The 17,015-nt window shown below is 46.7% G+C and overlaps 1 protein-coding gene across 1 annotated transcript; it reads right to left on the reverse strand.

Moving 5' to 3' along the window:
- Positions 1–9,759: 9,759 nt before the first annotated feature.
- Positions 9,760–16,842, reverse strand: LOC307222082 (arylacetamide deacetylase-like 3). The gene is made up of 4 exons (XM_079987153.1): positions 15,932–16,842; positions 14,991–15,207; positions 12,192–12,255; positions 9,760–10,586 (listed from the first exon to the last, which is right to left on the reverse strand). The coding sequence occupies exons 1-4, from the start codon at positions 16,106–16,108 to the stop codon at positions 9,812–9,814; spliced, it is 1,233 nt and encodes a 410-aa protein (XP_079843279.1). The 5' UTR covers positions 16,109–16,842; the 3' UTR covers positions 9,760–9,811.
- Positions 16,843–17,015: the final 173 nt, after the last annotated feature.

The following is a 17,015-nucleotide window of genomic DNA, read 5'->3' on the forward strand; positions in this document are numbered from 1 at the left end:
CTAGAGGAACCACAGGTCCTGTACATTGCAGATTTGGACTCTGCCAAAGAATATTGGGGTCGTCTACGTCAGATACACCTGTCTGACAGTGCTGGTTCAATAATTGGACTAACTAGGAGACTGTACAGAACTGTGCTTGCTACCTGAAGGTGGATGTTTAACCACACACTCTGAAGGTGTGCACCATGTTATTCCTCCAGTTGCAAAGGAGAGGTAAAAGATTTCCAGACCTGGATCAAGTCTATATCCTGCTATCCAGTCTCCCACCAAGCTTTAATATTGTGATAGCCTTTCTTGAAAGCATGAGGCAAGATTTATCAATGGCGTATGTAACAACCCGTCTACAGGAGGAAACTGAAAAGTGTGTGGAAAAGCTGAGTGAGAAGGCAGACCAGAGGAGTTTGAGTCGCCCTGCTAACCAGAAACCCAGATTCTCAGGAGGAGATGGGACCGAAGAACGCTCCACGGATCGTGCCATGTTGGCAAAGAAATGCTATCAGTGTGGCAAGCTTGGGCACATGAAGAAAGACTGCTGTGTGAAAAACCCAGGAAAAGCGAGCGATCCACATGAGACAGAAAAGCAGACGCATTTCGTCTTGGCAGCCGCAAGAAAAGAAAAGAAAATTTCTCCAGACAGCTACATTTTGGACTCTGCCTCTGCCAGAATCATAATGAACAGCCCTGACTGCTTTACAACACTCAGCCAATTGCTAAAAGGCAAGGACAGCATTTGTCTTGCTGGTGGACTGCATTGTCCAATATCAGGTATAGGTACGTGTTATTTGCCATGCCTAGATGCAGAATTGAGGATGTATTGTTTGTTGAAGAACTAGAATTTTCTTTATTGTCAATTTTGTGCCTTACTAATGTTGGCTTTGAATCTATTTTTGAGGGTGATGAATGTTTTTGATTAAGAAGCAGGGCAAGGTAATTGCTTCTACAAAAATGGTGCATGGCTTGTACCCTTTACAGCATTCTCCGCCAAGTGATGGGGTCACAGAGGGACCTAAAACTGGAAAAAAGGATGTGTTAATAACTGAACTATGTCATCAAAACTCTAATTGCCCACATGAAAACTGCATCCATGCTTTGCACAGAAAAATGGGGCATGCAAGTTTCAAATATCTAGAGAACATGCAAAAAGTATGTAAAGATTTAAATGTTAACCAGTGCAGCACATACCTTGATTGTGCTATTTGCAAACAAGCAAAATCAAAGTTGCAACAAATACCAGGTAAAAGTGATAGAATTTCTATACGTGCTTTGCAACTTGTTCATTCTGACTTAATTGGTCCTTTTCCAGAGAGTGAGGGAGGATCTAGATATGGCCTAATTATTTTGGATGATAAACAAGGTATTCATAGCTATATCTATTGAGAAACAAATCAGAATGTGCTGATGCTTTTAAGTCCTGGAAGGTATGGACAGAAAGACATTTTCAAAGGCCACTTATTCAACTCCAAACCGACCAAGAAGGCTAATATTTAAGTAATCATTTCCAGGCATGGCTTAAATGCCATGGAATAATGCATCGTCTCACATGTCCAAATAGTCCCTGGCAAAATGGAGTTGCAGAGAGACGAGTGGGTGTCTCTCTGTAAAGAACAGCTTGTTAACTGATGCTGGATTGTAAAATGATGCAAAGTTCTGGGGAGAAGCTCTCTTGACTGCCAATTTTTTAGTGAACCGTACTTTTACTACTGCCACGGGTGATATGCCCTACAGAATGCTTTTTGGGAAGGAATTGGATTATGCAGGTTTACAGGGGGGGTTGGGTTTTTTGTTCATATCCCCAAGTCTATGAGACGCAAAGGTGAGCCTAAAACCAGAAAGCTACATTTCATTGGCTATCAGGGTTATCAGGGCTATTCTAGCAGGCATTATCATTTTGCTTTGGGACATGGGTGAGTAGTCATTTCACAAAATGCTGAATTTGCTGAACAGGATAGGTGGGAACAGGTTCATGCCAATCCTAGTATTTTAATTCCTCTCTCAGTACAGCCACAGGATCCTCTTAGGCTGGCAGCTGCTGAGGAAAGGCTAGAAAGTGGGGAAAATTTGCCCTCAGACACTGACACTTTGCAAAGTGCCACAAGCAGTGAATCAGAGGAACAACAAAATGATGAACTGGAGGAGCAACAAGAGAAGGAAAGCCCAGTGGTTATTCCTAGGAGGTCCACACGGACTACCAACCGTATTCCCCCTGATAAATTGACTTTTGGTGCAACAAAAGTGTGTCATGTTAATTGTACAGAGGATTTTGCTCAAGTTCTGAAACTACCTTCTAGGAAGAATAATAACAAGAGTTTGGATTTAATATCCCACTTTATCACATCCCGAAGGAGTCTCAAAGCGGCTAACATTCTCCTTTCCCTTCCTCCCCCACAACAAACACTCTGTGAGGTGAGTGGGGCTGAGAGACTTCAGAGAAGCATGACTAGCCCAAGGTCACCCAACAGCTGCATGTGAAGGAGCGGAGACGCGAACCCGGTTCCCCAGATTATGAATCTACCACTCTTAACCACTACACCACACTGGCTGAGGAACAAACCCAGTGGTTTGATGCTGTCAGGGAACTGCCATCAGCTCAGGGGCGAGAGGGGAAAAGCCGGATGGATTACAGAGAGCCCCCAAAGATCAGAGGAGGAGAGTAGCCACGCCTCTAGTGGAGAGGAGTTGCAGGGCTCACAGGAGGTGAGGCGGTGCCAGGACACCTTGCCTGAACAAAGCAGGGAGGAGAGAGGTCCTCCTTTACCACACCCTCCTTGCGCAGTAGGCTTCCGTGCAGAGAGGGGAAGCGCAGACTGGGCGTCAAGAAACTACTCTGTTGGGGAAGGTTTAAGGACCGCCCACTCTCAGATTCTGCCAGTGAATGAGCGAGCCAAGGAATAGTGGCGCTCTGCATGGTGAAGGTTTTTTTGGGCACCAGTAACAAGGCTTTACAACAGACCAGGGAGATATTTGCCTGATTGCTCTCGAGCAACCCCCTGATACTCTTACAGCAATCTGAGAGTCCCTGACATTGCTCGAGGGTAGCCGTGTGAAGGCAGCACGATGAGCCAGCAGCAGAGACGGAGCAGAAAGCTATGGTGCAAGGGCTAATTGAGAGGAACCGAGACCTCGAGGCGCACATTGCTACGCTGTCAGCCTGGCTGGAGGAGAAGCGAGCACAGGATGGTCAGGCCAGAGCCACCCCGATTGGAAGGAAGGTCCCAGGGCTCATGAATAAGTTTGGAGGAAAGCCCGAAGATTACAACACGTCCCGGACAGAGATACAATACACGTTGGAATTACAAGAAGGGGAGTTTGCTAGCGACCAAGAGAAAGTTGCTGCCCCCCCCAGGCCCTATGACTGCGAAATCAACCTGCTTCCGGGGGCCTAGTTCCCAGTGGGTAAGCTGTATTCCATGTCCCACCAGAAGATGCAAGTGTTGAGGCAGTTTATTGACAAGAACTTAAAGAGGGGTTTCATAAGGGAATTGAAGGCCATAGGGGGGAGCCCAGTATTCTTTGTGGACAATAAATTGACGAATGAGCATCACCTTGTAATGGATTATCGCCTCTTGAACAAGGTAACTGAACCCGTAGCCTTCCCCATGCCCAGAATTGACGATGTTTTGATGCGTGTGAGGCAGGGGAATTTTTTTACCAAACTGGACCTAAGGGGAGTGTACAATCTGATTAGAGTGAGAGAGGGGGGCGAATGGAAGATGACCATGTCCCCCCCCCCCCGGGGCATTTGAGTATCTCGTCATGCCGTTTGGATTTCAATCGGGATCCACCTGCTTTCCAGCCTTTATGCACCACGTGTTGGGGCCCCTGTTGTACAAGAATTGTGTGGCCTTTTTGGATGACCTTTTGATCTTCTCTGAAAATGAAGCACAGCACGTGAAAGACCTCAGACAGGTGCTAAAGAAATTGAAGAAGCATCAGTTGTGGGTCAAGCTAGAGAAATGCCAATTCCATGCTCGAGAGGTGGAGTTCTTGGGGTACCGACTGTCGGATAAGGGGTGGCCATGGACCCAGAGAAGGTGAAAGCAGTGCTGGAATGGAAGGGTCCCAAAACAAAGAAAGATGTGCAGAGGTTCCTAGGGTTCAGCAACTTCTACAGGAAGTTCATCAAGAACTTTGCTCACTTGACAGCACCCATAACGGATTGTCTCAGCGGCAAGAAGAAGTTTGCATGGACCAAGGAAGCGCAGCAGTCCTTTGAAAGGTTAAAGAAGGCTTTCGCCTCTGAGGAGCAGCTCCTGCACGTGGATCCGGGGAAGCCACTGAGAGTGGAGATGGACGCTTCAGACTGGGCCATCGGAGCAGTACTGTTGCAACAAGGGTCAGGGGAGGACTGCAGACCTTGCGTGTTTTTCTCCAGGAAACTGAGCAAGTCAGAGCAAAATTACACTGTTTATGACAAAGAATTGCTGGCCATTTATGCGGCCTTTCAGCAGTGGACACACTTTTTGATTGGGGCGCAGCACCAGATCCAGGTCTGAACGAACCACAAGAACCTGGAATACTGGTGGACAGCACGTGTGCTCAACCAGAAACAGGTCCGGTGGTCGCAGATGGGGGGGTTGAGGAAAAAGGAGGGCTCTTGTACTACAAAGGGGCACTGTATGCACCAGGAGAGGCATTGAGGGCCAAAATACTTAGGCAGCTCCATGACAACCCCACAGCCGGGCATTTTGACCAACTCCCTTCTCTTGCGGGGGCCAATTAGTACCATTGCCTTCCGTTAGGACTTTGGGTGTAATCCTTGACACCTCCCTTTCCATGGAGGCGCAAGTTACAGCAACAGCCAAGGCGACATTTTTCCACCTTCGCCGCTTGAGGCAGTTGGTCCCTTACCTTTCCCGCCCCGACCTGGCCACAGTGATCCATGCGACGGTCATCTCCAGGCTTGACTACTGTAATTCCCTCTACGCGGGGCTGCCCTTGAAGCTGTCTCAGAAACTCCAGCGGGTACAGAATGCTGCAGTGAGGCTCCTCACGGGGTCTCTGCCATGGGAGCATATTCACCCAGTGCTTTTCAAGCTGCACTGTTTCCCGGTGGAGTACAGGGTCACATTTAAGGTGCTGGTTTTGACATTTAAAGACCTTCATGGCCTAGGACCCTTGTACCTATGGGACCGCCTCTCCTGGTATGCCCCACAGAGAGCCTCAAGGTCCATAAATAGCAACACCCTAGTGGCCCAGGGCCCTAAGGAATTTAGATTAGCTTCAACCAGAGCCAGGGCCTTTTCAACTCTGGCTCCGGCCTGGTAGAACGCTCTGCCTCATAAGACCAGGGCCCTGCAGGATCTGATTTCTTTCCTCAGGGCCTGTAAGACAGAGTTGTTCCACCTGGCTTTTGGTTTGGAGCCAATTTGATTCCCTCCCTCCCTCTCTTTCTTTTTTCTTTTCCTTCTCCTCCTGCGATGAGGCTACATTTTAATATTTTAATGTTTCAATATTTTAATGTTGTATTTTAATTTTGTTTTTAAGTTGTAATCATTCAACTTGTTTTTATTATTGCTTGTAAGCCGCTCTGAGCCCGGCCTTGGCTGGGGAGGGCGGGGTATAAATAAAAATTATTATTATTATTATTATTATTATACCATGCTACTAGTCACCAGACAGTTCTGGTGGCCCAAGGTGGCCCATTTTTGGAGGTTTTCATCAATACAAATGACAGAATTGATAAAATATGTGAACCAATAGCCTTTCCTTTGATATATTTTTTAAGCAGAGGAATCTTCAAAAGTTCATCAAATCTAATTGCCTCTACTGACTTTTTTGTAGTGTTTGCTGTCATCTTGGTTTCCAGACCCTTGATCAGCCCAATCTCCTTCCTCTGCACAAATTCCAGCTTATCAATTATCCTAATTAAATTGTAGCGCCCAGAACTGGACACAGTTCTCCTGGTCAAGGCAAAATGGAGTGGAACAATTCCTTCTCTTGATCCGGACACTATAATTCTGTTGATTCAGCCTAGAACAGCATTAGCAGTGCAGATCTCCAGCCAACTAATGTGTACTAAAGGGAAAACGGAAGAGAAATGTTCATAAAATGCATATATTAGTGAATATAATATAGAAATGCAATGTAATAGAGCAAATTCCCCTACTGAGGGGAACAGAAGCAGTGATCTGTGGGCCTGACAAGATGTCTCAGGAAGTGTGCTGTCTCCCCGGGGCTAAGATCCAAGATGTAACTGAACGACTGCAAGGAATCATAAAACCCACTGACAAATACCCCTTCCTCTTGGTTCATGTGGGAACCAATGACACTGCAAGCAATAGCCTCCAGAAGATCAAAAGAGACTATGAGGCTCTGGGCAGGAAATTGAAGCAATTAAATGCACAAATTGTCATCTCATCTGTTCTCCCAGTTGAATGACGTGGCCCAGGGAGAGAGGGAAAAATAATGGAAGTGAACAGCTGGCTTCGCAAACGGTGTAAACAGGAACGGTTTGGATTCTTAGATCACGGACTGCAGTTTCTTGAAGATGGACTTCTGGCAAGCGATGGGCTGCACTTCACAACGGTTGGGAGGAATGTTTTTGCCAAAAATCTCAGAAACCTCATCAGGAGGGCTTTAAACTGACTAACGTGGGGGAGGGAGACAGTGCTCCTGAAGGTAGGAGTCTATCAATTGATGAAGATGATCATCCAAATGTCATAGACCAAATGGAGCAAACAGCACACAGACCTAGTGGTGGGAGGAAAAAATCCTTAAATAAGAGACACGGGGGAATGATTAATGGACTTCAATGTCTGTACACTAATGCGCAAAGCATGGGTAATAAACAAGATGAGCTTGAGCTCTTGGTACAGCAAACTAAATATGACATAATAGGCATCACTGAAACCTGGTGGGATAAGTCCCACGACTGGAAAGTAATAATGGAGGGATACAATCTATTTCAGAGAAACAGACCAGACAAGAAAGGAGGAGGAGTGGCGTTATATGTCAGGGATGTGTATACCTGTGAAGAGATCCAAGATTTAGAACCTCAAAGCCAAAGTGTGAGCATTTGGGTCAAAATTAAGTGAGAGAAGAATAACAGGGACCTCATTGTGGGAGTTTACTATAGATCCCCAAGCCAAACGGAGGACATAGATGATGCCTTCCTGGAACAGATGGCCAAGCATGCAAAAGGAAGGGAGATAGTAGTAATGGGGGACTTCAATTACCCAGATATTTGCTGGATGTCAAACTCAGCCAAGAGCATAAGGTCAAACAGATTCCTCACTGGCCTTGCAGACAACTTCATTGTCCAGAAAGTGGGAGAAGCAACAAGAGGAACAGCCATTTTAGATCTGGTCCTAACCAATGTTGATGACCTGGTTAGTGGGGTAGAAGTGGAAGGATCATTAGGCGCGAGTGATCATGCTCTTCTGAAGTTTACTATACAGCGGAAAGGAGCAGCCAAGCATACTAGGACTCAATTTCTTGACTTTAAGAAAGCCGACTTCATAAAACTTAGGGAAGTGCTGGGTGAGATCCCATGGACAGTAATACTAAAAGGAAAGGGAGTTCATGATGGCTGGGAATTTGTTAAGAGAGAGATAGTAAAAGCACAACTTCAGGCAATACCAATGACACGGAAACATGGAAGGTGCCTAAAGAAGTCAGGGTGGCTATCTAAAGAACTTTTAACTGAGTTATGATTAAAAAAGGATGTGTACAAAAATGGAAAAGGGGGGAAACCACCAAAGAGGAATTCAAACAAATAGCCAGCATGTGTAGACACAAAGTCAGAAAAGCTAAAGCACAGAATGAACTCAGGCTTGCTAGAGAGGTTTAAAGCAACAAAAAAGGCTTTTATGGGTATGTTCGTAGCAAAAGGAAGAAGAAAGAAACAGTGGGGTCACTCAGAGGAGAAGATGGTGAAATGCAAACAGGGGACATAGAAAGGGCTGAACTCCTCAATGCCTTCTTTGCCTCAGTCTTCTCCAACAAAGAAAACAATGCCCGACCTGAAGAATTTGGAGCAAATGATTCAGCAGAGGAAACACAGCCCAGAATAACTAAAGAGATAGTACAAGAATACTTGGCTAGTTTAGATGTATTCAAGTCTCCAGGGCCAGATGAACTGCATCCAAGAGTATTAAAAGAACTGGCAGATGTGATCTCAGAACCACTGGCAGTCATCTTTGAGAATTCCTGGAGAACAGGCGAAGTCCCAGCAGACTGGAGGAGGGCAAATGTTGTCCCTATTTTCAAAAAGGGGAAAAGAGAGGACCCAAATAATTACCGCCCAGTCAGTCTGACATCAATACCAGGGAAGATTCTGGAGCAGATCATTAAGCAAACAGTCTGTGAGCACCTAGAAAGGAATACTGTGATCACCAATAGTCAGCATGGATTTCTGAAAAATAAATCATTTCAGACTAACCTGATCTCGTTTTTTGACAGAATTACAAGCCTGGTAGATGAAGGGAACGCAGTGGATGTAGCCTACCTTGATTTCAGCAAGGCATTTGACAAGGTGCCCCATGATATTCTTGTAAAGAAGCTGGTAAAATGCGGACTTGACTATGCTACCACTCAGTGGATTTGTAACTGGCTGTCTGACCAAACCCAAAGGGTGCTCATCAATGGTTCCTCTTCATCCTGGAGAAGAGTGACTAGTGGGGTGCCACAGGGTTCTGTCTTTGGCCCCGTCTTATTCAACATCTTTATCAACGACTTGGATGATGGACTCAAGGGCATCCTGATCAAATTTGCAGATGACACCAAACTGGGAGGGGTGGCTAACACCCCAGAGGACAGGACCACACTTCAAAACGACCTTGACAGATTAGAGAACTGGGCCAAAACAAACAAGATGAATTTTAATAAGGAGAAATGTAAAGTATTGCACTTGGGCAAAAAAAATGAGAGGCACAAATACAAGATGGGTGACACCTGGCTTGAGAGCAGTACATGTGAAAAGGATCTAGGAGTCTTGGTTGACCACAAACTTGACATGAGCCAACAGTGTGACGTGGCAGCTAAAAAAGCCAATGCAATTCTGGGCTGCATCAATAGGAGTATAGCATCTAGATCAAGGGAAGTAATAGTGCCACTGTATTCTGATCTGGTCAGACCTCACCTGGAGTACTGTGTCCAGTTCTGGGCACCACAGTTCAAGAAGGACACTGACAAACTGGAACGTGTCCAGAGGAGGGCAACCAAAATGGTCAAAGGCCTGGAAACGATACCTTATGAAGAACGGCTAAGGGAGCTGGGCATGTTTAGCCTGGAGAAGAGGAGGTTAAGGGGTGATATGATAGCTATGTTCAAATATATAAAAGGATGTCACATAGAGGAGGGAGAAAGGTTGTTTTCTGCTGCTCCAGAGAAGCGGACACGGAGCAATGGTTCCAAACTACAAGAAAAAAGATTCCACCTAAACATTAGGAAGAACTTCCTGACAGTAAGAGCTGTTCGACAGTGGAATTTGCTGCCAAGGAGTGTGGTGGAGTCTCCTTCTTTGGAGGTCTTTAAGCAGAGGCTTGACAATCATATGTCAGGAGTGCTCTGATGGTGTTTCCTGCTTGGCAGGGGGTTGGACTCGATGGCCCTTGTGGTCTCTTCCAACTCTATGATTCTATGATTCTAATTGCTTGTAATCCATACAAAATAAACATGATTCTTAGGGAAATTTCACATCAAACTGCTTATGAATTTTCATGAGGAATTCCCCGCTGCCCCAAAGAACCACATATTTCTACAGAATTGTGAAGAACTGAAAAGAAGATTGGAAAAATGAGAAACTATCAGAAGCTGACGTTGGCAGATTCTCCCCTCTTTATGAATGGCTCACAATTCCAGGCATTTCCTCTCATAAGTTTTTAACAAAGTCTACAATGCTGTCCATTAATTCAACTGCAGCGGGGAATGCAAAAATGCATCCTTTGAAGACGTTTAACATCCCATGAAACCCATTCTCAACATGGAACCAGCTGACTTTCACCCCATGGTCCTCCAGACGTTTCTTGTACAGCAGTACGTCGTCTCGTACTACGTCGTACTCGCAGCTCACAATTAGGGTTTCAGGAAGCTTCTGGATGACAGAGTCCTCAGCAAAAAGGCAAGAAAAATCAGCTTCTAATATCTCTGCCAATTGCCTATAGAGGTCAGGTTCATAAGGAGCAAGTGGGACTTGTTTGTAGCCTCTCCCCTTAAATCTCTCTGGAAGGTTGTCTGGACTCACCCACTTCCCATATTTCAGCCTCACTGAATCTGGCACATGAGAGCCCTTCAGGACCTGCCCTGACAAAGAAGTGTCCTTTCCAATATACTTCAATCCAAAGTAAGCAACGTTTTCCTGGAACAAGAGGGGCATTGAACTGTTCTGCTGATAGGAAGGCAGGTTGCAGTCCATAGCCTGTGTTTTAGGATAGATGAGCACTTGAGCCCGTAGCTTTGGAAGGTCTGATCTCTCCACCAATTTCTGGGCAACAACAGTAGCATAATTACCCCCAGCACTGTCCCCACCAACAATGATCTTGGAGGGATCCACCCCATGGGAAGCTGCATTTTGAATTAAGTGTATGGTAGCAGCAAGGCAGTCCTTGTACTGAGCGGGAGGAAGATGCTCAGGAGATAGGCGGTAGCTGCAGAATAAAACAAAATCAAAGAGGTAAACTTCCAGAATCTTTTCCAAACACATTCATGATCACCTAGAATTACAAGAAGAGCCTGCTGGATCAGTTGTAGCAGATACAATGCAGGTGACAGTCAGCTGGCTTATGCCCTTAAAAAACCGACTTTCTAGCTAGCAAAAGAGTGTAGGGAACGCTGGGGAAGCAGAACCCTGCAGGATTGGATCCAGCTGGTGGAAGACCATTTGCCACTTGCAACTTTCCCTCCTCCTCCTGTTTAGATGCAGGGGGTGTTTCCCAGTCTCTTCCTGATTATACCGTATTTTGCGCCCCATAGGACGCACCAGCCCACAGGACGCACCTAGTTTTTTGGGGGGGAAATAAAGAAAAAAAAAATTATTTTCCCCCTCCCCAGGTGCGGGGCTGGAAGAACCAGGTCGGGGAACAGCGGGAAGGCGCACTCCACCTCCCCGCTGTCCCCCGAGCTTGTGGGGCTGGTGATGGGGAGAAGTGTGCTGAGCCCGGGACTGCAGGCAGCTCTGCACAGCCATCGGGAGCCGGGCGGGACTTCGCGCCCCGCTCCCGATGGCCGCGCAGAGATGCGCTGAGCCCGGGACTGCAGGCAGCTCTGCGCAGCCAGCGGGAGCCGGGCGGGACTTCGCGCCCCGCTCCCGATGGCCACGCAGAGCTGCGCTGAGCCCGGGACTGCAGGCAGCTCTGCGCAGCCAGCGGGAGCCGGGCGGGACTTCGCGCCCCGCTCCCGATGGCCACGCAGAGCTGCGCTGAGCCCAGGACTGCAGGCAGCTCTGCGCAGCCACCGGGAGCCGGGCGGGACTTCGCACCCCGCTCCCGATGGCCGTGCAGAGCTGCGCTGAGCCCAGGACTGCAGGCAGCTCTGCGCAGCCACCGGGAGCCGGGCGGGAATTCGCGCCCCGCTCCCGATGGCCGCGCAGAGCTGCGCTGAGCCCGGGACTGCAGCCAACTCTGCACAGCCACCAGGAGCCGGGTGGGACTTCGCGCTCCGCTCCCGATGGCCGTGCAGAGCTGCGCTGAGCCCGGGACTGCAGGCAGCTCTGCACAACCCTCGGAGCCAGTCTCCTGAGGGTTGCGCAGAGCTTCCTGAAGCCTGGAGAGGGAGAGGGGTCAGTGCGCACCGACCCCTCTTGCTCTCCAGGCTTCAGCGAAAGCCTGCATTCACCCCATAGGACGCATACACATTTCCCCTTCATTTTTGGAGGGGAAAATGTGCGTCCTATAGGGCGAAAAATACGGTACATTTAAAAGCCCTAACTGAACATTAGCCCCACTCCCGGATTGATTCCAGGATGGATCTTGGTTGGGTGGTCTCCAAGTTGAGGCTGATCTGGAGGCCCTGGTTAGGGGTGCTGTGCAAGGCCTTATGCCCAGTTCATAGTCCCCCACACAGAAGCGAGCGTGTTCATGTCTTAAGCACATGAAGCTCTGATTTTCAATCACAGAACAGAATGTTGACAGCTTTCGTGGGGAGCCTCTTTCTCCTGCAGGGAATATGGCCAGGGATGCCAGCCTGAAATACAGCAGCATGCTGGGCCCCTACACTCTTTCCCCATGAAAGGCCATGTGGTTGTGTTTACTTACCCAACAGACACAACCACTGAATCACTCTCCTTGGCAATCTTGCTGCAGACATCTTCGTAGAATGCTAGCAAGTTGGGAGGGAAATTCAAAATTGGGAAAAAATTATGTGGAAGATATACCTAAAGAAGGGAAGCTGTTTCACACCCAGGGATGATGCATTCACAGAAGTCCCACTGAAATGCATGGACATAAGTCACAGCAGAACCTGAAGAATGACACCTTTGGCTTCCATTGCTCTACATCAGGGATCAGCAACCTTTTTCAGCTGTGGGCCGGTCCACCGTCCCTCAGACCATGTGGTGGGCCAGACTATATGGGAGGGAGGATGAACGAATTCCTATGCCCAACAAATAACCCAGAGATGCATTTTAAATAAAAGCACACATCCTACTCTTGTAAAAATACCCGGCAGACCCCACAAATTACCCAGAGATGCATTTTAAATAAAAGGACACATTTTATTCATGTAAAAACACGCATATTCCCAGACCGTCAACGGGCCGGATTGAGAAGGTGATTGGGCCACATCCAGCCCACAGGCCTTAGGTTGGCTACCCCTGCTCTACATGCTGTGAGACTGCAACTCCCAGGAGTCACAGGCAGGAATGAGTGAATCCTTTCTCATTTTTCCACATTTACCTTCGGTTCTCTACCTGCCCAGGGTTTCCAGCAACTGCTAGGCAGAAGCACTGCTGCCTCTAATCTTGCCTTAAAAACCACATTTTTGCAAAGAAATCTTCCCTTACATAAGATATTGGTACATGCAATATTCACTGACATAAGCCTTTTTATGCATCGTGCACATCCCATTGCTAGAGTGCTGCGTTGTAAGTGTCAGAGACTGACTTTGGGTTCACATATTGCTTCACAAGATGCAAAATGAATAGGTTCCCATATAAAAACAAAATGAATCAAATTACAACCTCTCCCCCCCAAAAAATATCTCCACTTGGCAGAGTAACAAAGGCAGGCAGTTTGCTGCTTCAGAATGTGGGGGGAGATGCCCTGGAAGAGGTTACTAGAGTAGAGCTCTCAGAGGAATCTTCGCTGGACAGCGAGGGGGGAGGATGCCCAAATTCTCCTCGCAGCAGGTTGGAGTGGAAGGTGATAATGTGAAGTAATGGGGAAAGCGGAAGGACCGTATCTTGTCGCCCTTTGTGCTGTCTGAGAAACGGAAACTCAGACTGAGCACGTCATATCGGAGAATGACAGGCGTTTGCCACATCCTGTGATTTTGAACTGTAAATAAACGTACATAAATATTCCAGAGGCTCATTAATTCTTACCGGAGCTGTTTGTCTGCCTGAGATCATTACACACAGATCCATGAGTTGCAAGCTTTCATTTAATTAACATGTTATCGTTTGTATTAATATTTGCAAACCTATTGCAATTTTCAGAGCGAGGAAAAACAGGAAAAACAAACTTGTTGTAAGAAACTCCCAAATTCCACCTTAGAAGAAATCTGTCTAGCCGTTGAAGTGAGGGAGCATGGGAGTTGTATTCCAGGAAGCAAGATCTTGGAGGGGCACAGGTGCCCCTATTCCCCCAAATATGAATGTCTGTAGCAATACCAAGCTCTTGCAAGAGGTTGTGTTACCAGTCTCCTGACTCCCAATTTCTTCATGTGTAACTTGATCCTAGCTTTCCTTCCTCCCACGGTTCCTGCTTCATAGGCTGTTGCAATGGAAGGCTACTGAATGGGACTTATTAACTGCCAACCTGTTACATTGCAATTGGTCTTGCGAGATGAAACCTGGTGCAAGTCCAGTTCTCTCAACCACTCATGTTGTCCCTAAGAGATGGGAAAGAGCCATTCTGGATTAGGCCAAAGGCCCAGCCAGCCCAGCCTTGTGTTCTCCCCAAGGCCAACCAGATGTCAGCAGGAAGCCCAATAAGAGAGCCTGGCTGCAAACAGCACTCTGCTCACCTGCATGGGGAAATTTCGGGTGTGATGGCAGGCGATTTGGGGAAATGTGAAAAGAAGTTTGTTGCTTTGTGTTTCTGAAAGTGGCACTGCTATTTGCCAACTTGTAAAATTGTGATTGGTTTTCTGAGATGGAAACCTGGTGGAGGTCCAGTTTTGGGTTACGGGTTTTGGAAAGTTGACCTATGTATTAATTATCACTATGTATAAATTAACACATGTGGGTGTGGTGGGTGAGTGTGGGATTTGGTCAGGTGTAAATGAGGGGGTGGCCAGGGGTGGGAGGGTGGCTGGGTTGGTAAGCAGAGCAATCAGCAACCTATTAGATACATATTTGTGAACCTCTTTGAGGTTCTATGAAATCAAGTGTTATATGAATTTTATGAAAGGAATGAGTCAGTATCAGCAGTGGGGGGCATCTGTCCCTCCCCCAGGGGCTGCTTGCTGGAGTGCAGCTCCCCGGTTCCCTGACCATTGACCACTAGAGAGGTGGGATCTGGGAAGCCATGAGAACAAGAGGGTCCATGTGTATAAATTAACATATGCAAATCCAAAGCACACATGTGCCCCTTGTCTCTTCAGGAACTACCACCAACAGTCTTGTATTTCAGCCCCGTAAACCTCTCTTCCAATGATATCTGAAGCACTTCTACCCAGAAAGGAGATTCCAACTAAACATTGGGAACACCTTTCTGATGGTAAGAGTTGTTCGACAGGGAACCGCCTCGCTTGGGAGGTGGTGGGCTCTCTTTGACTGGAGGTTTGACAATAGAGGTTTCACACCATTTCTAGGATTCTACATTGCCTTATTTGAGTTCAATGGGGCTTGCCTCTAGGTAAGTGTTCATAGGCTCACAGCTTTAATCTCTTACCGATGCTCCCAGTCATCCCAGCACCTCCATGGAAGAACACAAATCCTTTCCTTGGGCCAGCAGATGGTGTTTTGGGCTGATAAACCCTCACAGGCACACCGTCGAAAAGCAGATCTTTAGAAGAGAGGCTGGGATCCGATCTTGGATTCCAGAAACTCTGGAGGAAGCGGATAAAGGCAACCTGTCTGCAGAGACCCAGCAGTTCAAGACACTTCCCCTGTTGGGCAAAGGAACAGTCTCATGAAAATAGTGCCCACATTTGCATCCTATTCACAAGGGGTAGTATCCAAATAAGTCCTATTTAAAGTAGACCCATGGAAATGAATGAGCCCATGTTAGCCAAGTCCATTAATTTCAACTGGTCAGCTTAGAATTGGTCACCCCAACCCAAACATCCAACAAGATACAGAGGCAAAAGAAGCTGGGAAACAAGCTAAGCTTTGGAGAAACAATCCACAATCTCCTTGCTTGCCTATGAGGCAATATTGCTGCAGAAACCATGTTGTAAAGAAAACATGGCTTTGTGTGAATAATTTATTTCTCTCTATGTGTGTCTTTCTATAGGCTGAAAGGAAGCCCTTGTTGAATGTGATAATATATATATATATTCAAGTGAATTCATTGATTTTACTGATTTCATTATGCATGTTGGATTAAGCAGTATATGAATTACTTAAATATATAAACTGTTATTTATTATTTTTAATTAAATAAATATACTGCCCTTCATGAAAGGATCTCAGCATGGTTCACAGCAAAAAAAATGCAAGATAAAAACCGAAAAAACACAATGAAAGAACAAAGCAAACCAATAACACCTTTAAAAGTTATAGAATGTTTTTGCCTGGTGCCTACAGATAAGTATTATTAACTCTAATAATAATAATACATTTCTTAATCACCTTTCCCATAACTAACGGCTCATTCAGTCCTCAACTTACCGCAGTGAATGCCATTATGGCAAGGCAGTGAAGACCTCGAAGCTTTAATGGACTGTCAAATCCAGGTGGAATTTCACTCCTGGAAAAATCATAGTAAATCGCCCAGGAGAGGAGAGACAGGGAAGGAATCCCTATAACTCCAATCAACCCCAGCAGCAGGCTCTGAAGAAGCTCCATTTCTCCGTTCCAAAGAGTGAGATGCAAACACTGAGCTAAACTGTCAGCATTTGCTGCTGTTTAACACCACCAGTGGTATCTATACACAGCCGGTTGTAGGTTGGTTGATGAACTGTTTCACAAATAGAACACAGAATTCTATGCAGATGTGATATCCATCAGAACACCAAGAACAATTTCATGGTCAGGTTGGCACAATTAGTGGTGCCCTATTCAGGAATTTCAAGTCCAGTCACCGAACCATCCAGCTCCATGTAAGGCTCTTCAGTTTTACATACCCCAGGTGTTTGTTGACTGAAGTTCAAAACATCACCACACAGCTTAACCCAATAGTCAGGAATGGTGGGAGCTGTGTGCACTTCCTGGCCCAAGATTTCCAAGGCTTCTGACATGAGTCCTATTCCTACCTAAGACCCAGGATATTCAAGTCATGGGCTCTGGACTTCCACTTTTACCACCACCATTTGAAGGAGTGCAGGATCAACTCTCCGGAGAGGTCCTGAGCTTTGAGAGGCAAAAAGAGGTTACACTAGGGCAACAGTGAACCTTATAATCCGAGGAGTTAAATCCTTGGGGCTGGGGGGCTGGCTGTGTTCAGAGGCGTCTCTCCTGTGTGCACACCGGACCTGTCAAGGTTCAGCAAGGACGCAGGATTGAAGATACAAATGCTAGGATCCATTCTGACCTGCAAAGTGATGCCACAGGCTCCGAAAGGTGAAGCGGTAAAGCATTGTGTGGCTATTCCCTCCCCCCCACAGGTGGAATAAATGAAGACAACGGACACAGAGTTTTAGGTTAATGGGCGAAAATGGCCACAACTTTATTGATTACAGGAAAGAAGGGTATTGGCTTTAGGCATTGGCCCTAACCGACTATCCGGTCTGACCGGGAAGGGTTAAACACCAAC

Source organism: Podarcis cretensis (genome assembly GCF_951804945.1).
Source record: "Podarcis cretensis genome assembly, chromosome: 8".
Taxonomy (NCBI): Eukaryota; Metazoa; Chordata; class Lepidosauria; order Squamata; family Lacertidae; genus Podarcis; species Podarcis cretensis.